General features: G+C 49.2%; 1 protein-coding gene across 4 annotated transcripts in view; it reads right to left on the bottom strand.

The window, feature by feature from the left end:
- The window catches only part of LOC138541496 (DBIRD complex subunit ZNF326-like), a 1,377,506-nt gene that overhangs the window by 891,783 nt on the left and 462,679 nt on the right, over positions 1–23,044 (bottom strand). For all 4 annotated transcript variants that reach the window (XM_069641765.1, XM_069641762.1, XM_069641763.1 and 1 more), the window contains one exon: positions 21,924–22,014. In XM_069641765.1, the coding sequence (XP_069497866.1) occupies positions 21,924–22,014 (91 nt within the window). The remainder of the gene's footprint in view (positions 1–21,923; positions 22,015–23,044) is intronic.

The raw sequence follows: 23,044 nt of genomic DNA, 5'->3' as shown, positions 1-23,044 counted from the left end.
GGAATGTTGTGAGGCCTCTGCCGAAAGGGAAGACAGTAGCCGTGGGCTATGATCTCCAGAACCCACACATCTGAAGTAATGGCACGCCATTCTACAAGATGCTGCGCCAGCCTTCCCCCAGCCGGCGAACCATGGGACATGGCCTCATGACTGAGCTGAAGCGGCTGCGGCATTGCCCAAGGGCATAGAGGCAACTGCCCAAGCTGCCTTGGCACCTCGAGTACCCTGCTTTCCACCTCTGGCACTCCTACGGTGGCACCTTTGACTGGCAGCTCCTCTCGCTTTACCAAAGGATGAGTAATAACGAAAGGAACCTCCCCTCCATTGCTGTCCCCTAGGACGAAAAGGTGGAGGTTGGCGAACTGCAGCGCCCAACGACTTCGCTGCAGCTTTGGAGGTCTGCAACCTCTCAAGGCTCTCGTCAGCCTTGCTGCCAAAAAGATGTTCAACGTCAAAGGGCATGTTGAGGAGCCGGGCCTGCATATCAGGAGCAAACCCCGACTTCCGCAACCACGCAAACCTGCGTATTACGGTGCTCGCCGCCATGGACTGGCTGGCGCAATCTGCCATGTCCAAACCCGACTGAACGGCCTCACACATGGCATCCTTGTCATCCTGGACCATAGCAAGAAAACCATCCCGTTCGTCCCCTTCGGGAATATGTTCAGCCGCTAAGGAAACAGTTCCACAGAGTGTGCGTGAAACGTGACAAGGCACATACGGAGTTGGCCGCCTGAAGAGCCATACCCCCTGAAGAAAACACTTTCTTCGCCCAACCACCAAAACGCTTGTCGTCCCCATCTGGAGGGATGGTAGGATACGACGCCTGCTTTGCTGGGGCCGTAGCCACCTGCACCACCGAACTCTCCCGAGTGGGGTGCTTGCTCAAGTTGCAGGGGTCGCTACTGGCTGGGCGGAATTTTTGCGGCAAAGACTTGCCCACTGCCGGGAGACTCTCCGGAGCAGTCCAAGCCGCTGCCACCCTCCTCTGTAGAGCCATATGGAACGGCAGTACCTGGTCAGTTGGTGGACCTTGGTCGAGGATATCCGTGAGGTCATCCTGAAGAAAATCCCCTGCGGGAGCAGACCACCCCAAGTACTTGGTGACCCTAGACATAAGGCGCCGGTACGAGGAGTCGGCACGAGTGCTAGGCTCAGGCCTACAAAACTCCACCTCTGGAGAGGTGTCCAGACCACTGGCGTCGTGCAGGGACTGACGCAGATCCTCAATCTGGCTATGGCCCGAGAGAATCATCTGGCACCGCAACAGGAACCATGCCATCATCAGAGCCCTCATCCACCTCCGAAATGTACTGAAGACGGCGGAAAGTGGGCACAGAATGGGGAACAAAGCCATGCTTGACCTTGGCCAGAGCCTTTCTAGGGGGTCCCACTGTGCTCTGGGGCACCCCTGTCGAAACAGCCTCGAAAGGCGTCGAGGGTGTCGAGTGAATTGGCGTCGACGACTTCCACAGGCTCACACGGTCTCGAGCGCGTCAAGGACCGGGACCTGGAACGGGCATGACTCGAACGATTCTCCTTGTCCGAGCGGGACCGCTCCCGTGAATCGTGCCGACCACCCGAGCCCGAAGGTGTACGAGCGGTGTCTAGTCCGATCACGACCGACCGCACTCTGAGGCACGGACGGACCAGTGCCCTGCGATTCGAGAATCGCTAGCATTTTCTTACCGAAGGAAGCCCATTCCTCTGGCGTTGCATGCTTGGTGGGATAAGCGACCCGCCGACTGGCAGAGTCCTCGGATGAGGACGGGAAAGGCGACCGATGATGGCGCTTCCGGGAGTGCTTCAAAGAGGCAGAGGAGTGGCGGGACCCACTCCGGGACCGAGACCGAGACCCATGGACTTCTGACGACGATGAGGAGAGTCGCCCTTCGAATCATCCGTCGAAAGCCCCGCGGACCTCGATCTCCGGGGCTTGGACACCTTACCGACCGACAGTTTCTTCTTGCGCTCCTGCAAGGCTTTGGACGTAAGCGACTGGCAGTCGACACAATCATTCGTGTCATGGGCCTCCCCAAGGCACCAGAGGCAGGCGTCGTGCGAGTCCATCACCGACATCTTGGACCCGCAGTCCGCGCACTTCTTGAAGCCCGGGCACGGGGTGGAAGAAGAGGTAGACATCACAAAGGACTTTTCCTTCACAAACAAACAGGTTCGAAGAACCGAAAGAACAGAAACTCCAAAGAGTCGAGGTGCGCCATGATCTCCGAAGCGAACACGTTCGCGGAAAAAACTGAGGCTACGGGTGTCGTGCGTCCTACTTATAACATCCAGTGACGTCGGCCGTCGGAGGTGGTCCTCGAGGGCGGCGTATCGACGTCATCGACGCAGGACGCAGACAGAATTTCTGAAGCAGCACAGCTGTGGTGATTACTGTCATAGATATGGAATACGTTGGCGGACCCAATCCCCTCAAAATTTTGTTAATGTGTTACATACAAATTGGGTGTTCCTCTCTGATGTACATGTCATATGTGATGTGTTAAATGTGTGTTTCCACTACCGGCCAGTGGTAGACAGGTGGGGTAGCCTATGTTCTTGTTTTGCTTAAATTGTTATATTTCCTCATGACATAGGTCCCCCTTATATTAAAAAAAAAAAAAGGACAAAATACCCCCTATTTTGCTAACATTAGAAGGAACAACATACCCCCCCTTCCAGACAAGACCACTTTCCCCTTAGCACCCCTTTGATCATCCACCTCTCTCACCTAGTTATCTTCCCAGCCCCCATCCTCCCTCCTGGCCTAATCCAGTTACGACTTCTCCACTTCCACCACCACTTGCATACTAGTGCCGCAACCACACCGTTCAGATCCACACTTTACATTTCCAAGCTCTTTAATGGCAATCCTGGCCTCTACCACATAACTGTCATTCCAACCCTTAACCACACTCCTCCAGCTCAGCCAAAATACCTAAAGTACAGACACAGCGCCATCTCTATTGAGCATAACTCCCGCTACCTACCATCCAAACCTGGGAATATAAAGAAACTATTCCCTCATCCCCTCCCTTCCCCCAAAACCCAGTAAATCTCACTCCTCAATTTGCCACACGGCCGTCAAGGCCCATTCACCATGCACTCCTCCCATCGCACCTCTAGGAGACCGTCACTGGAACCTCCCCTCCCGGAGACCTTCAGACCCCTCCCCACACTACAGACACTGCCTCGACAAACCTATGTCGCCCCTACATGTGGGACTCTAATCCACCATGCATACTCAAATCCCTTTGTTAGGAAGATCTCTTTACTGCACCTTTCCTTCCATCTTTATGGAACCCCCAAACCTTTTGCTTCAATTTCCTGCTATTTTTGCAGTGCTGTGAAGCCTTAAGCTTAACTATACTGGCATTTGCTCATATGTCATGGGGAAACTGACATGTCCTTCAGGCTGTCAGCACTGGGAAACATTGTTTCCCTTAGTCATCTTACTGTGTTACTACTTTTGGTTACGTTTGTATCACTTGTGGTAACTTTGATCATTGTACTAGGCAGCATACACTGCAGTACAATCAGGTACATTTTTGTTTTGCCCTAGACTGAGGATTCTGGTTACTCTAGGTGTGCTAGAAGGATTAGCTGGTGGCAGCAGTGACTTTTCCCTCCCACTTATAGGGATTTTTCATTCTAGCTTTACCACATTTGGCTACTAACTGTGGCTACTGATCAAACATGGCTGTGTCACGAGATTTTGTGCTTGTCCTTCCTTGCCAGAGAGGCCAGGAAAATCCTTAAAAGAATTTCATGTGCCCAGGAAAGCAGAAGCTTTTGGTGGGCTACTGGACAGTTGTGTGCGCGTTTGCTTGCAGGATGTGGGCTGGGATTGTCTGGTTCCAATCCACAAACTGATTTCAGTGTGTCCAAGTGGTATGCATGAATGTTGCCACCAGTGGTCCTTATTGGAATACTGGTGGGGGTTGGGATAGTCCTGTCATTGGCTAGTGAGGGCAGCTGCTCTTACCTGGCTTTTAGGATAAGAATAGGACCGCTGCACCCATTCCTCAGAGATCCTGGAGAAACCTGAAGGAGCCAAGTATCCGATCCAGCTGTGAGACCTGAGAAGAAACTGGAGACCCGTCGGAAGGAAGGCTGGCTAACAACTTCTGCTGGTGGCCTGGAGGGGCCCTGTCTTGATAAAGATCTTTAACAGTCCTGCGAAGGAGCTGCGACCCTTGGAGTGCAGGGACCATCCATTCCTGAGGTCTGCTCGGTACCCTAAAATGCAGATTAGAGCTACCGTGCTGCCGGCGTCACCGTTCCGTGTTCTGACCTGGAACTTGGGGGATCCTCCACTGGCCCTACGAGACTAACCTCATACGAAATGTCCATGTCCTAGCATCAAGGGGGGAGGGGGGTGTGGGGGGTGAGTCAGACCATGGCAGTGGAGTCCCTTTGTGTCACCGTGCTGCAGTGACCACCGTTTGTAATTGCTTACCTGACTCGAATCCATTCCTGATAGGGGTCTTGCATAGAGTTTTGCTGCATTTTTCATTCAAGACTCTATGCAACAGTGAAATACACCAACCAGAGATCAACTAGTACCTGCAAATCAAGGACTGCAACTTAAGGCGAGAAAAACAACCTCAGACCCCCTTCCTTTGTCCTGACAAGTCTGGGGAAGACTCTGAGTACAGGGGGTAAGTTGCAGAGCTTCTTAGCTACTCCTATGCTCCGCATTATAAGTTGATGGGCTTACAATAAACCTTTATACTGACACTTTTGGCTATGCCATTGCTTGCTTGAGCTAGACTTCTGAATGTTGGGGATACTTCTGTTAGCTGGTTTAACTTGTACTCTAACCATAAGAACCCTTCACTGGACTCCAGAGACACTACCTGCATTTTTTTCAGCTTCAAAGATTCTGTGGAACTTTTACCTGAACTATTGGGCAAAAGGCCCAAGACAACTTAGGGCTGGACAATTTAAGTTGGGGATCATTCTCTGTGGACCTTGAGTGCATAAAAATAATCTTACCTTTGCAGGAGTTTGTGATATGTATTATGCCCTATAATAAGTGAATGTATATTTGTATCTATTTTTATCAGTGTTGTGAGATAGCTCTAACTTGCTAGTAGTCATTTTTCTATAGTGTGTTTTGGCCTTTACATAATTGTATTTTTATAAATCCTGTCCAAATATAATTTGTGATTCCCATTGTGTGACCTCATTGTGGACCCTTTACAATTTTATCACCTCAGAAGATCTTAGCCGAAACCGCCTGTCACTGCTACCTGAACAAGTTTGGCTACAGCTCCCCTGAGTTGTCCCTGTCACAATATAGGTTGGCCTTCTATAAGTCTTAGTTACTTACCTGTAACTATTTCTCCAGCACTGGTATCTTTCATAGATTCACATACTTGAATATTCCCCGTCATCAGACTGGGAATCCTCAGTGATTTAAAAAAAAAAAATCATAACATATTTTTAATCTACATACATTGACTCCATAGAAGTGCATGTACATGGCCCACAGAGGCCTATGAGCCATTCTATTGTGTAGTCCCTCCACCTAACTTTGGTCCTTTATGACCCCAACCAATGAGGTGGCAGGGCTTAAGCTCCGCCCCAGGCAGCCTTCTTCAGATTTTGAACCATAGAAACTACAGTATGATGGATGCTGAGTGTAGGAGCAGCCTCTCAGGGGAGTCGGTGGGCGCATGTGAATCTATGAAAGATACCAATGCTGGAGAAGAACAAGTTACTTCTTACCTTGTAACGTTCTTTCGATGGGATGTTCCTCCGACGTATTCCTTATCTTTGATAATTCGTCTCCAGCTTGCTGGCCTCGGAAATGTTTTCTCTGTAGAGGGCGCTGCGCGTCGACGTCCGCCGAGTCGATGTCCCTCGACAGCCACCGTATCGGCGCCGACGTCACCATGCCCATAAATAGCCACGCGCGGCGTCCGTTGCTCAGTTCCGTTTTGTAGCATAATATAAGTCATGCCTGAATTGGTTATTGACCTTGAAGGAGCGTAAGCTGCAACCACAAGGGAAGTATTACTGCGGGGATGGATGGGAGGGGCGATAAGGAATAGGTCGGAGGAACATCCCATCGAAAGAACGTTACAAGGTAAGAAGTAACTTGTTCTTCGAAGGGATTGTGTCCTCCGACGTATTCCTTATCTTTGATAGACTCCCATAGCAGTGGCATGTAATTGGAGGTGGGAGTAAGAATGTCATGTATCCCTTTAGGGATGGACCGAATGTAATACGGCTTTGCCAAATCTGGTCTCTTGACTAGTGGAGGAATCCAGGTTGTAAAATTTTGTGAATGTATGTGCGGACGACCATGTGGCAGCCGCACATATGTCTCTGACCGGTACCCCTCTTTGGAGGGCCGAAGAGGCTGCGATACCCCTGGTTGAATGAGCCCTAAGATTTTGGGGTGGCTCTTTCCCTGCCAGTTTGTAACATTCCAGAATGGCCAAAATAATCCACCTGGAAATGGTTTGTTTTGTTATGGGTAATCCCAACTTGTGACCCGAGTATCCTACAAACAGTTGGTCTGCTTGCCTGATCCTAGCCATTCTGCTGGTGTAAAAGCTTAGAGCTCGCCTTGGGTCCAGCCTATGTAGCCTTTCTTCCTCTTTCCCCGGATGGGGAGGAGGGTAGAACGAAGGTAAGGTAATTTTCTGAGTAATATGAAATTCAGAAACCACCTTTGGGAGGAAATTAGGCTTCACCTGTAGGACAACTTTGTCTTTGTGGAAAATTGTGTGTGGGGGTTTACAGGAGAGAGCTTGTAGCTCGCTCACCCTCCTAGCAGATGTTAGTGCTACCAATAGGATAGTTTTAAGCATGAGAAATCTCAGCGAACAAGAGTGAAGTGGTTCGAATGGAGTGCCCATTAGGAAGTTTAAGACTAAATTTAAGTCTCATAAGGGAACTTGGAATGGTTTTGGAGGATAAACATTAGTTAATCCCTTGAGATATTGTATCACTAGAGGTAGTTTGAAATACGATGGTTCCTCCGCAGTGCGCTTGAAGATGGAAAGCGCTGCGAGATAGCCTTTTACAGTGCCAACTTGAAGGCCCGAGTTTGCCAAGTAGAGTAGAAACGATAACACCGTTGGTGTACCACATGAAAAAGGGTCGATATTCCCTTCTCTACACAAGCTGCAAAATTTGTTCCAACGGCAGCGGTATAGAGACTTTGTTGCTGGCCTTCTGGCCGAAAGCAACACCTCCATGACATCAGGGAGGTCCCAATCCTTGTACCTCACCCTTTCAGAACCCAAGCGTGAAGGTTGAGGGTTCCGATGTCTGGATGGAGAACCTGACCTCCCTTCTGCAAGAGAAGATTCTCTTTGAGTGGAAGACGTATTGGAGAGCAGATGGACATATCCAGAAGGTCCGGGTACCACGTTCTCCTGGCCCAGTCCGGGGCAATCAGGATCATGGTTTTCCGGAATCTTCTCAACCTCCTGATCATTTGAGGAATAATAGGGACTGGTGGAAACGCGTAAAGGAGTGGAAACTCCCAGTCCACTACGAACGCGTCTCCTAGAGCTCCTCTCGGGGGAAATTCCCTTGAACAGAACAGATCGCACTTCCTTTTGGTGCTTGTGGCGAACAGATCCACCCGAGGGGTTCCCCAAAGGGCAAAGATCTCTTGAAGGACTTCCTGAGCTAGCTCCCACTCGTGGGAGACTGTGCTCTGCCTGCTCAGAGCGTCCGCTGTCAAGTTCTTCTCTCCAGCTAGGTGGACTGCCGATAGAGATTCCTTCCTGAATTGCCCAAAACCAGAGCTGCATTGCCTCTCTGCACAGTGGCAGTGACCCTACGCCGCCTCCTTTTGTTGAGGTAGTGCATGGCCACCATGTTGTCTGTCATTATCAGGACATTTCTCCCCTGTACTGATGGCAGGAAAGCTTTCAGCGCTAGTCTGATCGCTCTCAGCTCCAATAGGTTGATGTGTAGTCTGGACTCCAATGGAGACCAACGACTGCTGATGGTCAAATCGTTGGCATGGGCTCCCCACCCCGTGAGTGAAGCGTCCGACTACTGTTATCTCCGGCCATGGTTGCCAAAACAGTTCTCCTTTCAAGATGTTCTCTGGATAGGCCCACCATTGAAGGTTGCGGGCTACCTTGTCCGGAATCCGGAGGAGATCTGTCATTCTGCCGGAGAATTGCGACCACCGAGTTCTCAGTGCCCACTGGAGAGAGCTCATTCTCAGGCAAGCCTCTGGCACTAGGAAAATGCAGGATGCCATGAGGCCTAGCAACCTCAAAAAGTCAAAGGCTGGGAGACGTTGGGCATTTTGAAACTTGGTGACCATCTGTAGAATATCTTGAGCCCTCACCTCTGGTGGCGAGGCTTTTCCCAGGGAAGTGTCCAGGATCGCTCCGATGAACTGGAGTCTCTGCGATGGTATCATTTGTGACTTCTTTAAATTGAGGGAGAAGCCCAGTCTGTGAAGGGAGTGGCAAACATATTCTAGCTGGATCTGAGCTTGTTCCGAAGATACAGCTCTGATCAACCAATCGTCCAGGTAGGGGTAGACGTGAATCCCTTCCCTCCTTAGACTTGCAGCCACTACCGACATTAACTTGGTGAAGACCCTCGGGGCGGAGGTCAGCCCAAATGGCAGAACTCGAAATTGATAATGAGAGTTGCCAATTGCGAACCTCAGGTATTTCCTGTGTTTGAGATGGATTGGCACATGGAAATAAGTGTCCTGAAGGTCCAGAGATACCAACCAGTCCTGGAACTGAAGGGCCTGAAGGATCTGAGAGAGAGTTACCATCTTGAATTTGTCTTTCCTGAGGAATTTGTTCAATTCCCGCAAGTCCAAGATGGGTCTCAGTCCTCCGTCTTTCTTTGGTATGAGAAAGTAAGGGGAGTACCAGCCCTTGTTCCTCTCCGCTACAGGTACCGGTTCTATGGCACCTTTCTCTAGCAGGTCTAAAATTTCCTGCAAGAGGAGCGGATCTGGAGCTTTTTGAGAGCTGATCCCCGGTGGATGACTCTGAGGTATGCGTAGGAGAGGCAGGCAGTAACCTTGTGCAACTGTCTCCAATGCCCAAGCATCTGACGTGATAGCCTGCCATTCCACCAGATGTTGAGTTAACCTGCCTCCTACAGGTGTCTTGTGAGGGAAGTCCTCAGAGTGGTTTAGGGGCAGCGGATGCAGATGCCGATGGTAAAGAGGCACCTGCTGTTGCTGCGGCTTTTGAATATCTACCCCGTCCACCTCGGGTAGTTCTTCTTTGTCCCCTTTGAGCCGGTCGGCCTCTACCTCTTCCGAATGCGGAGTAGAAGCGAAAAGACTTGCCTCTCGCAGAGGTTCCTGTGGGACGAAAAGGGGTCTGACTGATTGCAGCGCCTAGGGATTTTGCTGCTGCCTTTGATGTTTGCAGTTTTTCTAAACTGTCATCCGCCTTTTTCCCAAACAAAGAAGAGCCATCAAATGGCATGTTCAAGAGCCTGGCTTGCACATCTGGGGCAAAACCACTTTCTCAACCAAGCAAATCTCCTGGTTGTTGTACTTGCCGCCATTGCTCTGCTGATACTGTCAGCCGAGTCAATGCCCGTCTGGAGGGATTCGCACATAGCGTCTTTACCGTCCCTTATGATATTTAGGAACGCCTCCCTTTCTTCTCCCTCCGGGATGCAGTCAGCCGCTGTAGAAGCACACTCCCAAAGTGTATGGCTAAATTTAGCAAGGGTGCAAGTAGCATTAATAGATTTTAACGCCATGCTACATGCCGAAAAGACTTTCTTAGCCATAGCATCGTATTTCTTATCGTCCCTGTCCTGTGGGACGGTAGGGTAAGCAATCTTGATGTCAGTAGAAGATGCTGCCTGTACCACCAGACTTTCTGGGGATGGGTGTTTGGACAAAAACTCCGGGTCTGCAGAAGATACCCTGTATTTAACAGACAATTTTTTATTTACTGCCGGGACGACATCTGGGGTTTCCAAGTTCGTCATTATTTTTCTTTGAAGAGCTTTATGAAAAGGTACTACAGGATCCTCCTGTGGACCTTTATCAAGAACATCCGTGAGGTCATCCTGTTGGAAAGCCGGTGAAGGTGTTGACCACCCCATAAATTCTGTAATCCTGGCCATTAAGGCTCTATAAGGGGTTTCAGCATGCTCCCCTGGGTCTGGCCTAGCGAACTCCACCTCTGGGGAAGTGTCTAAACCACTTGCCTCATGTAAGGAATCATGGAGTTCCTTTAATCTGCGTTGTTCTGAGGATAACTCCTCTTGAACTGGGGTTGCAGATCCCTGCAACTCAAATGGCTCTTCTTGATCAGACAGTTCTCCCTCTTCCATAATTGAAGACATTGTTCTCAATTGGTCTGAGCTCACAAAGGGTGTAAAACCCATCTCCAAGGCAGAGGGTGCCAAACTTGTCGTAATCGGCCTCGAAAACGTCGATGTCGTCAACGCCGACGTCGAAGGCTTCGAAAGTGGCGTCGAAAACAAAGGTGGAGGCCTCGAGGTCTTCGATAGAATCGGAATTCTGCTCGAGATATCGACAATCTCGACAACATCGACGACCTGGGAATAGCCACTGGGTGCGCCGCAACCATTACTTTCCTTGGCGTCGACGCCGGTGTTGAGGATGGCGTCGAGTCGACAGACCCGTGTGTCGAAGGTCCCTTCGACAACGGCGTCGAAGACACCGACCTCGGCGTCGACGGAACCTTAGTCGACGGAACCTTCGAAGAAGGATTCGAGGTCTTTGCTTTACACAAGGGTTCGTGACGCGCTCGAGAAGCTTCCTTCGCCGGGTGCTGCGAATCGCGGCGTTTTGGACCTTCGGGTCTTTCGACCAGAGCATCGCTCTAGGCAGTCTTCGAGGGGGTCGAGGCCGCTTTCTCCAAGACGCTCATCATATTTTTTCGGAATTCTTCCCATTCAGCCCGGGAACTATGCTTCGCAGGGCAAGGGATTCTCTTAGGTGAAACAGAGGAAGAGGAGGACGAAGAAGGGGATCTTCGGCGTCTCCTTTTCGAGTGCTTCGATCTCGAAGAGTGATGGGACCCGCTTCGAGACCTGGAGCGCGAATGGTGACGAGGAGACGAATGTCTCGACTTTGTCGAGGAAGAAGAAGCTTTAGAAGTCTTACCTTTTTCCAGCTTCCCCCTACACTCCTTCAGGGCTTTAGCTGTCATGGACAGACAGTCCTCACACTTCGAACAATGGTGTTCAGCTCCCAAACACCACAGACAGACCCTGTGAGGGTCCGTTAGCGACATCTTTTTTCCACAGTCTCGGCATTTTTTAAAGCCGGACCGAGGGGTCGTCGGTTCAGACGAGGAAGCCATCGAGTATGGATTGAATATCTCGAGGAAAATGGAATAATATATCTACGAAACTGAGCAACGATATTCTGAAGCACTGAGTAAGCGCGGAAAAACAGAAGTGAGCAACGGACGCTGCGCGTGGCCTTTAAAGGCAGGATGACGTTGACGTCGATACGGCAGCTGTCGAGGGACATCGACTCGGCAGATGTCGACGCGCAGCGCCCTCTAGAGAGAAAACATTTCCGAGGCCAGCAAAGCTGGAAAGAGATATCTAAGATAAGGAATACGTCGGAGGACACAATCCCTTCGAAGTAGAAGGTTTATCTGACTGAACTGAGCAACGATGTTCCGAGGCCCCACGAAGCACGGAAAAACGGAACTGAGCAACGGACGCCGCGCGTGGCTATTTATAGGCATGGTGACGTCGGCGCCTATACGGTGGCTGTCGAGGGACATCGACTCGGCGGACGTCGACACGCAGCGCCCTCTACAGAGAAACATTTTCCGAGTCCAGCAAGCTGGAGACGAATTATCAAAGATAAGGAATACGTCAGAGGACACAATCCCTTCGAAATACAGTTACAGGAAAGTAACTAAGACTTCTCCAGCATTGGATCTTTCTGGTGGAGTATGCTGAAGGTGGTTTGATGAGGGAAGGGGGGGGCGCCCTTTGCTTGATGGCAGTGGGTGATGCATGACGAAACACAGCGCACCAGGCATTGTTTGGAGATACGCTGGCCTTTAGTGCAGCCAGAAAAAGCAATAAACAGTCTGAAGAGCAGAATTCTTTAGTTCTCTAGCTATATCGAGGTGCGATTCTGGAAAAAAGTTAAGACAACGCGCTCTGTGAGGGTCATCTCTGAGAAGACCTTTTGAGGGAATTTTGGATGTGTTCTCAAAATGACTCGGTCCTTATGGAACAAAGTAAAGGGAGGTTCAGAAGACAAGGCTTGCAACTCACTGATCCTCCTAGCCGATGTGATAGCTATCAAGAAGGCCATTTTCCAAGATAAGAATTTGATACCAAATTTGTGAATAAGTTTGTAGGGGTGTTCCATGAGGGCTGTCAACACGGTGTTCAGACTCCATGTTGGGACTGGTGTGGGCGTAGGTGGAAAAGTACGTAACAATCCTTTTAGGAAGATTTTGACAGCTGGCAGAGAGCGTAATGACCATCTCTGGAGTGGTCGTGTATGCTGCTATGGGCGATTGATGGACTTTGATAGAGGACAGTGAAAGCCCTGTTTTAGCCAAGTGCAATAGGTAAGGTAATAGTTGTTCGACTGATGCCGTGAGTAAATTGATCTCAGATGTCTTGCACCAGTTAGAGAAACGAGTCCACTTCCGGACTTCGGTGATCTGCGTAGAAGGAGCTCTTGAGGCCCCGATTATATCCCAGCAGTCCATCGGGAGATTCAGGTTCATCAGCTTACGCTGCTCAGGAACCACGCCTTGAGGGACAGGCTCGCTGGGTCGTGGTGGAGGATTTTGTGGTTCTGCTGCATCAATAAATATTGATGCGCCGTGATGCGAATCGGGGGCCATCGGGATAGATTCTGTATACTCAAGTACCAGACCTACCGCGCCCAGTCCGGCGCTATTAGGATCATTGAACAACTCTGCTCCTTCAGCCTGCATAGAACCTTTGCTACGAGGGGAATGGGAGGAAAGGCATAAAGGAATTTCCCTGTCCAATCCACTGAGAAAGCGTCTAACGATTGATGCTCTGGGTACCTTGAAGCGAATGTTCGACACTTTTTGTTGGCTCCGGTGGCAAAAAGGTCGATCTGTGGACGGCCCTATACGGAGAAGATCCATTGGACTCCTTTGTCTAACTCCCACTCGTGAGATGTGTACTCCCTGCTCAACTTGTCCGCTAGGACATTGTCCACTCCCGGGAGATGTTCCGCCTTGATTTGGACTCCGTGGTGCAAGGCCCATACCCATAGCTGCTGCACTTCTTGTGACAAGATCTCTGATCTCGTGCCCCCTTGTTTGTGTAGTGCATGGAGGTTGTATTGTCTGTCTGGACAGTCAGCACCTGACCAGCTACTACAGGAAGGAAGGCTTTCAACGCTCAACGAATGGCCCTGAGCTCCAGCACGTTGATGTGGAGTTGTGTCTCCTGGGTCCACTAGGTGCCCTTGGTTTGGATGTCCGCCAGGTGGGCCCCCCAACCCGATAGCGACGCATCAGTCCTCAACAGCAGGGTGGATGTAGGCATTTGAAACAGCATTCCTTGTAACACGTTCTGCAGAGTGCTCCACCAATGGGGTGCACTGTGTATTGTCGTTGGTATCTGGATGACATCCTCCCAAGAGCCGAGAGCTTGCTTCCATTGGTGGTCCAGGGCCCTCCTGAATCAGTCTCATGTGAAGTCTGCAATTTGGTATGAGCAATATACATAAGGAAATCATGCCCAGGAAGGATTTGAAAAAGCATACCAAAGTTGTCTCTCTTCCTAGGAACCATGAGGTCGAGCAGAGAATCGCTGCTACTCTTTCTGCCGATGGTCTTACCCTGGGAATGGAGTTATCGAACTCGGCCCCCAGGAAGAGGACTGTCTTGCTGGGAACAGGGCAGGACTTCATGACGTTTATCAAAAAACCTAACCCTTTTAGAAGGTTTATCGCCCTTGACACTGCCGAGCGAGCGCTTCTGGCGGAGCATGCCCTTATCAACCAGTCGTCCAAATATGGAAAGACCTCTGTTCGTGTTCTCCTGAGTATCGCTGCTGTTGGCGCCAGACATTTTGTAAACCCTCTCGGTTCTGATTTTAGCACGAACGGGAGCACCCGAAATTGGAAATGCAGGTCTCCTACAGTGAACCTGAGGAACTGTCTGTGGGCAGGGTGGATCGATTGCGTCATCCAAGTCTAGAGTGGCTAAGAAGTCGTGTTTGTTTAGCCACGGTAGCAGCCTTGCAGGGATATCATATTGAATTTGATGCGTTTGATGTATTTGTTGAGCGCTCTCAGATCCAAAATGGGTCTCCATTGGCCGTTTCTTTTTATCAGGAAGAAACACGAATAGAAACCCATCCCCCTTTGAAGGTAAGGTACTGGCTCTATCACTGCTTTCTGCAGCAATCTTTGAACTTCGGACATGACGTGCTTCAACATATGCACGTTGCGAGTGGTTGGAGCCAGGAAAGGAGGTTGGTCAATAAATTCTATGGTGTGACTGTAAAGACCGGAGGGGGGTGTCTGTACTTCTGTTCTCTATATAGTAGAGGAGAGGCACAGAGGACCCCAGCCAAGATTCTCTATTATTGGTAAACGTGGGCGAGCAATCAAGGCCTAGCTTCTCAGGAGGTGATGCAGGCTGGTTCTTTAGTACAGTGTCGTCCCGAAGCACCCACTAAGGAATGTCTGCACACGGTATTATTAGTTAAAACAGTCTTTATATAATTAATATTCGAGGTTATGTATACTATCACGATAATTCACTGTGCTCAGAAAATCTACAATGGCAAATATATACAGTTCTACGTGGTACCACTATTACTATTAGAAGTGCATCAACTGTACGTTTAGATGTCACACGAATCAGTTTGTAAAGGAAACCAACAATAGATGTAAGAGGAAAGCAGTTGGTTAGAACAACTGGCAGAATACTGGCCCTGCTACCGAGACCCAATTCTGTGTGGAGATCCCCCCCCACCTAGAGCAAAGATATATCACAAGCCCAGTCCATATATTGTTCACTAGACACTTTCCAATAGTTCTGCAACCCCAAAGTACCTGGCACTGTAGCGTTCGTCGGGGAATCAATGGCCCTTGTTGAGTGCACTCCCTTTAAGGCAGGAGCCACAGGTCGAACATCCGGCGATGAACATGGTGAACTACGGCAGTGAAGTGGCAGCTTCGTTCCTAGCAGTGCTTGTCGATGGGAAAGCGTAAATGTCCTGCAAGGAAGAGGCATGCGGGGCACCTCGATGTCAATAGTTCTGGACTGCAAAGAGTTTGAAGAACTGTGGCCCAGCAAGAGCGTCGAGTCGTCGGCATCTCTGGGGTCTTTGGGTGGCGAGAAACCCACCGGTGGATGCTCCTCGTCGCCTCGACGGCCTGGCCTTCTCCAGCGGGCGGCGGTGCAGGCGAGCGCGTCCTTGGATCAAATGAAGTTCTGAGGCAACGGGAGCACAGAGGCTCCGGTCGGCGATGCCGGTCGTCGACTGTGGCGAACAGTCTGGGCACCTCTTTGGGATTCCGTGGCAGTCCCCGTCTCCGGTCGGCAGCATGTCATAGGTCTGTCTACCAGGGAGCTTTGGCAAAGATCAGCTGGTTCACGATGGTCCCTGGTAGCTCGGGAAGAGGGCGCCTTACCAGGTCCTATCTGGATCAGTCCTTGGAGACACAGCAGCTTTCAGATTGACGAAGTAGAGCAACAGTAATTCTTCTCTTCCAGCAGGGCTTCAAGGTCAAGCTTCAGTTTTACTCCAGTTACTCTCGGTAGTGGACTTCAGCTTCTGAACACGAATACTAGCAGTGAGAGGACCCCAGATATACTAGTTGATCTCCCATTCATTCTGCTGGGTCTCACTCAGGCAACCAATCGGTCAGAAGGGCATTCATGCAGGCAGGCAGCCAATCAGGTGCATAGTGCATTCAGGACATTCACTTCTCTCCAGACACTCGCAACAAGTTATGTGTATTGGGACAAGTACCTAGCCATTCAACACTCCACACTGCATTCATACCAGTTTCGGGCAAGGCTGTCTTAGTCATTGTATCAAACACCAGAAACTAGACATCCACAACACAAAATGCATATTCGTCACACACTCCATTCACCCAGGTCCCACCCACAGGGCGTACCCACAACATACAGTCGTTAGGAAGGCTCCAGCCAGTCTGGTCGGCACTTCCCCACACTACCATATATGGAACTTCCACCCAACAGCCAGTCAGGGGGAAGGGAGAGAATCAGGGCTTCCCGGGACTTCAGGAAGAGCAAGATAACAGACGATGGAAGGCAAGAGGCCACGGGGGCCATCTTGTCTCCATCAGGAATCTACCGATTCCAATGACAGGGCCTGGGCATCCCAAAATGGAGGATGCTCTGGGCACCAGTCAAGTCAGCACGGAGCTGCCACCAGCCCGTACCCTGCTCTGTGGGTCACACACAGGTGCCCAAAAACATGCACTGGGGGCACAGGGATGTACCCCCACCCATGGGTGCCATAAGGGTATCCCATGGGTCTGTTCACCAAAACTAAAGGGGAGAGCTGCACCGTCAGGGGTCCCACATGAACTCCTGCGCGGAAAACACAACAGCACACACAATAAAAGGCAGTAAAGGACAAGGATATGGAGGCCCTGTCCCTCTGATGCATTTCCAGCATCACAGTGACCCTCACGGACCACCTGCAACACCCACTTGTACGATATTATTGAATGCCAGCATTGGAAGAACTGACTCCCCCCCCCCCCCCACCACCGGGGTGTGACGTTGAGGGGAAAGACCGAAACTGTCAATTTTGTTTGCTCTGAGTCGTCCCTTGGCAGGAACCACACCTACCCCCCTGGGAATACTTTTTGGAGGATTGATATTTGTTGTCCCGGAATGTGCTTCCTTGCTCCTTTTGACCATAGGTAGAACGGTTATATCCTCTGTACTTCGAGGATGAGCCTCGAAAAGACCTATAGTCTTTATCCTTATCCTTTAAAGAACTGATGGACCGGGCTGTGTCCGGCTTGATTGTTTTCAGGTGGTCATCAATCTTCTTACCGAACAACTCCTGCCCATCAAAGGGCATGTCCAGTATTTGCGCTTGGACTTCAGGTCTAAAATTCGTGCCTTCATCCAGGCCCGTCTCCTCAGAACGGTGCCATGTGCCATCTGTCTGAAGCCTGACTCAGCCACATCTCCCGCGGCCTCATTCATGTGGTCTGACGTCACCTCTCTGTCTGCTATAATTGACCTGGCTGCTTCTTGAAGCTCCAAAGGCAGCTGCTTCGCCAACTTGGACATGCAAAGCCATAGTTCGCGGTCAAACCTCGCTATCATGGCCAACGCATTGCCTGCTCTAATATTGAGGGATGCTGATGCCGATACCTTCCTGCCCAGGGCCTCTAATTTACGACCGTCCTTGTCTGGAGGAGCTGACAGAGGTGATGGATTGGCTAACATTTTTCTGGCTACCACTGTGATGAACTAGGCGGGGCGCTGTATCTCTGAGACCCTTGGAACTTTGCTAGGGGTGCTTGCTGATGTTCTAGTTCCGGATTGCAGCTAAATTCTAGTTCCAGTTACTTTACTGGTTCGGGTTATATTGCAGGCAAGTTCTAGTTCCAGGTAAGTTCTGGGTCCAGTTGAGTCACTGGCTCGAGTTATGTTTGCAGGTGAGTTCTAGTTTCAGAGTGCAGGTAAGTTCTTGTTCCAGTTGCATCACTGGTTCGGGTATTAAGTGCGTCTCAGAGAGACCTTGCTATGCGGCGAGTTCTGCGCGCGGTAGTCAAGATGATTGCTAGTTCTAATCCTGTTCTTTCTTCACAGGTGATTCGCGGTGGTTCTCCGAGGGGTCCAACAAAGGAAGCGCGTGTAAGACGTCTGAACGCTACCTTAGGGTTTTCCAGGATTCGGGTAATTGATGCTGCTGACTGCGCGCACGCTCGCTCGCTCAAGAAGGCAGATTGCTGCGAAGGCGCTGACAGGTACTGATGTTGTCTTTCTCTTCCAGATGCTGAGATCCAGGGCGTGCGCGCGGGCGAAGCCGAGGAAGGAACAAGTCGGAGATCGCAGTAAGGGTGTTGAATCGAAGCCACAGTTGCACCACGAAGAAGGGGTCTGCCTTTGGGCGTGGCTTATGTAGCCGACCACGCTCAGAGGCTGGAACGTGCCCTGGTATTCACAGGAAGTTTCTCTGGGGCCATATTGAGTGTGCTGGAAGTGTGCCTGGGCCACTCAGAGTCCCTAAAGAGGGCCGGGCTAACTGTGCAATGCATCCGAGTGCAAGAGTGTGGTAAATGGATGTTGGATGCCTGCAAGGCGTGTTTAGTCTGCCAGGCTCTAACCCATCTTGCTCCTGCCTGTTCCCTAGCATATATGACAGATGGTGTCGGAGATGTGACCCTTGTCGGTGAAGCACCGAGTGTCCTGCTTCTGGATCTGTGTGGAGGCTCAGGTGATCATGTTCTTTTATGCAGCCTATTCCTGGAAGGCGAATGTCTTGGCGTACTTTGTCGAGGTGAGATGTCCCTCTTTGGGGATCTGGGTTCCCTCGGTACAGAGGACCTATTCTTCCATCGGCACAGATGACCTATTCTTTTCTTTCTGCCGTCTGTTGAATTCCTCAATGATCCTCTGCATGGATAAGATGAGATAAGGGTCATAAGGATCGGTGTTAACCTCCGTAGTCGGCTGCCAGGGAGAACTGTGTTCTTTTGGTGTGAGACAAGGTTGTTCACCAACTAACTGAGTTCGAAAACTCTGCTTGAAGAATGATGTCACAGAGTTTTATCATCTCTCTTAAAGGAGATAATTATGCCCCCAAAGGTTCAGGAGCTTCTGAAAAGGGAGGACTTGTTCCTGTTGGTATAGGAAGACTGTTTTCATTGGATGGCATATCAGTGGTGTCCGCGAGGGCCGTTTTGGGCCCTATTTCCTCCGCAGACGAATAAGTTTGCAGTGTCGTCTACGGTACTTTCGTCGACGATGGGTTCTTGGACGAAGACTTTGAATACGGTTGACAGTGGTCCTCCGTCGATGAGAGCTTTGTGGATGAGAGCTTCATGGACAAGTGATGAGCTTCCTTCGTCGACTACTGTTTCGTGGATGACGATTTCGACAAGGATCTTTCCGTCAACGGAGAGGTTTGAAGAGTCGTTGTCGATGAGGTTTTCGTCGACGGCCTGGTCGTCGATGGACCGCTCTCCTTGATGCCGCTCGTGGACAGCCTCTCCGTGGACGACTGCCCCGCCCGGTTTTTTGAAAACACCTCCTTACCTTTGGAGGGGGTTTTTGCTGTAGGATGTCGCATTTTGTGAGTTCGAGTCCACGGGAGGTAAGAAAGAGATGATTTCCAGCTTCCTCTTACTCTTCTTAGTGGGAGAGGAACTCCTTTCCACTGAAGAGGCCCTTCTCTTTGACGTTTGTCTCTCAGATGGTTTGCTGGAATGTACAGGAGCTGTTGCTTGTCAGAAGACTGACCTTTGGTTTCCAGATGTAGAAGTCTCCTATGCCGGTCTTGCAGGTTTTGGTGGAAAAAGACTTGTAAATGTCACATTTTGAAATGTCAAGAGGATATAGGCAGTAGATGCAGTGCTCATGCGGATCCTTCATGTAAACCAGCACCTCGTGCAGTCCCTGAACAAGGAAGGATTCTTGGTAGCCTGAAGTTCAGCCATGATGAAGAGAAAGTTCACTCGTTGAATTTGGGGTTAGAAAAAATATTTTTGTAACCCAAAAATTCAGAGGAGATAGCCCCTAGCCAAGGGAATGAAGTAGAATATATTCAATGAATATATTCTACACAAAAAGAGGAACAAATTTAAACAGCTCAGAGAGCTGGAGGATTCCCTGTGTCTGTTAGACTGCAGTGAAAAATCTGAAGATGGCTGCCTGGGGCAGAGCTTAAGCCCTGCCACCTCATTGGTTGGGGCCATAAAGGACCAAAGTGAGGTGGAGGGACTACACAATAGAATGGCACATAGGCCTCTATGGGCCATGTACATGCACTTCTATGGAGTCAATGTATGTAGATTAAAACATTTTATTAATTCATTTTTTTTTATCACCAAGGATTCCCAGTCTGACGGGGAATATTCAATTATCTGAATCCATGAAAGATCCAATGCTGGAGAAATCTGTCCACCAGGCCAGAGTATACCAAACAAATTAGTCCTAACACCCTTGTAGCCACATTACCGTCCAACAGCCAGACCTCTTCAATCATCCCAGCCTTCATACACCAACACAACTCAAGGGCCTCGGTCTCCTCACCCTCCACCAGAAACCATCAGTCATCCCCCCACACCTCTTTCTCAAGAGACACTGCCCACAGACCTGCAATACACAACTCTTAGCAAATATATATAGTGAGAAATGCCACCTACCAGCCATTACTGGAAGTTCATCTCCAGTTCAGAGCCACATTAGCAAGGCACTGTGGGTATGCAAATTAGCCCACATGCAAGCCTCCATGAAATGTTCGTCTTACAGGGCAGTGCTACTTTATGCATTGCTTTATCAACCCAGACAGAAATTTCTCAAGGCAGCCAGACAACTACATACCTGGCTTCACCCTTATTAGGGATCATCAATGCAGCATAGTCATGACAGCTTTGGAGCATTTGGGCATGTATACTAAACAAACAAAGTTATGTTAAGTTTAAAAGGGCTTGAAAAACCTGCAGCTAACCGGTGCAATACTCGTACCAGCCAATAAAGGTCAGCCTATGCAACCAACTGCACCGCTATCAGCCTTCTATTCCCACCCCCTCCCTTTCCACCTCCCCAGGGTTAAGCCAGACTTCTCTGCTAACTATAGAGACGTTTAGCATCTCTTATTGGGTTGGGGGCACTGCCCTACCTTAAGGTGTTAACGGTTGCTCAGCCCTCACACAAGGGCTGTGGTCAAACCACCTCTCCTTTCCCCTTCAACTAACTTCTACACAACCTCGCATTAAAATAAAACTGGATGCCCTTTGCTAGGGAAAGCATTTTACTTGCCTGTTCCTCCCCTTTAGAGAGCAAACTCCTTATTGAACTTTTGACAACTCTTGAAAACGTCATACTACCTTCTCCATTGATGTATTTTAGTTTATATTATTTGTATATCCGTTTCATATCAAATCCATTTTTAGAAAAATAGTGTGCACAATCTCTCCTTGGTAATTTGTGAAAAGTGTGTACTGTACCAGTTAACCACCCCTTTCACCTTCCGAGAGCGACGCTTTGCTACTCTGGCATTTTTGGTACCCAAGGAATGATGACCACAGTGCTTAAGGAAAACCTCCTTGGCAGGGACCCTAAACCGGCACGACTGCGCAGTTCACCCTAACCCCTGGTAACTGGGAGGCTAACATTGCCCTCTACAAACATGACTGAATACAATTTCCTTCGTATATTACATTCATCTCTACCTACCTGAAAAAGGATAAATGGTTAAAACACATTTTTTTAAAGGAACTAAACGGTTACCATTTATTTTGGTCTGCCACACTGCCCCTTTTATTTGCTTGGACTGGACATCTGCAGCCAATAAGAAAGCCAATGCAACTCCTTTTTACCTCCATCAGCCGCACACTTGGACTCTACACAGGGATCGAAGGGAAGCTCCAGACATGCTCCCCCATCAATTCGTATTGTAGATTGATGGCACTTTTGTTAAGGAACAAACAGATGTAAGTGCAATATTATTGATTTTCTGATAGGAAGAAAATCGTGTGTATTTTCTGCAATTTCAGTCCACATTATATAGCACAACTACTAAATTGCTAGCTTTTAATGTAAAGGTTTAAAAATCTACCCTTAAGATTCCTCTACAAGGAGGAGTACAATTACGAGGACTTCAGTGCCACTTTGCACTCCACACTTATGCTGGCACCAATGTCTTTCATTTACAACTACACAAAGTAATGTGAAAGTTACGTTCAATTCACAAATCCCATTCGTACAGAGGTAAAAATGACTTGCCTTCCATCATATTCTTCTGTAATGTGTTAGTGGCTACATTACTCTGTGCCTTTCGCAAAGATGTTTTCTTAAACTTATTTACCATGCATTCCTAAAATCAAAACAAAGATTGACTTAACGATGGCAACAACAAAAAAGGCACAAAGTTATCTAAATTCTAAATAGCACTTGAACCAAATTGGGTTTGTACAACCAATGCAAGAATTACCAAAAGAAACAGAGCACGATAGATCGCCTACAGAATGCCCTCATTTATTATCAAACACTGCCCAAAAGCAAGTGAAGAAAATATTACTTACCTTAAACAGGTTCTCAGGCGTGGTTTCCTTTCATACACATGTAGAAAATAATCTCACTGAAATCACGCGCAACCTATACTATACCCAAGTACCACACAGGAAAGGCAGTGCACTGAAGTCCCACTGTGTGTCTTTGCTCAGTGACACAAGAGGCAGGCATATTAACAAATAAGCCATGTAGACCAAAAAGGAGACCTATGCGTACCTACGTGTACACCAAGCCAGGAAGAGCCCGAAATAAATACAGGAATAAAAAATGGAGCAAGCAAAGAAGCAGGAAAACAATCAAAACTTGCAAGAAGCCCAGTGCCACCTGAAAGCAACAAAAAGATGAATATTCTGCTTACTGAACAGTGCTGCAAACCCAAATTCAAATACAACTCAGTAGTACAGTTAGCGCACACACACACACACACACACTTGTTCCCCAATCTCTCAGTATCGGGGGAAAGCGGGGAAAGCAAAACAAAAATCAAAAATAGTGATGGCTGTACATTTTAGACTGGATTAACCAATGGCATTGCTCTGGGCAATCCTCCAGAGCATTGTTTAAACACTACATGCCATTACAGAAGAGGAAAGAATATTGGGAATCATCGCATCCTGAACTGCTAGGCAACATCTCTTCTGCATAAAACCACAAGCAATTACAGACATGATAAAGAGTGGCTGGGAGGACAGGCTTTCTCTGTCGCTGGTCCGAAACGCGAATTCTCTACCATTGGCCCTATGGCAGACCATTGATTTTTGATCTTTTTAGGCATGACCTAAAACCCCATCTTTTTGAAAAAGGCCTCATCCTTGTGGATAGATCGATGCGCC

The sequence above is a fragment of the Ambystoma mexicanum genome, chromosome 1q (assembly GCF_040938575.1).
Source record: "Ambystoma mexicanum isolate Mex_15411 chromosome 1q, UKY_AmexF1_1, whole genome shotgun sequence".
Lineage (NCBI taxonomy): Eukaryota > Metazoa > Chordata > Amphibia > Caudata > Ambystomatidae > Ambystoma > Ambystoma mexicanum.
Note: the sequence above shows the minus strand (reverse complement) of the source record. Positions and strands in the feature narration are given on the sequence as shown.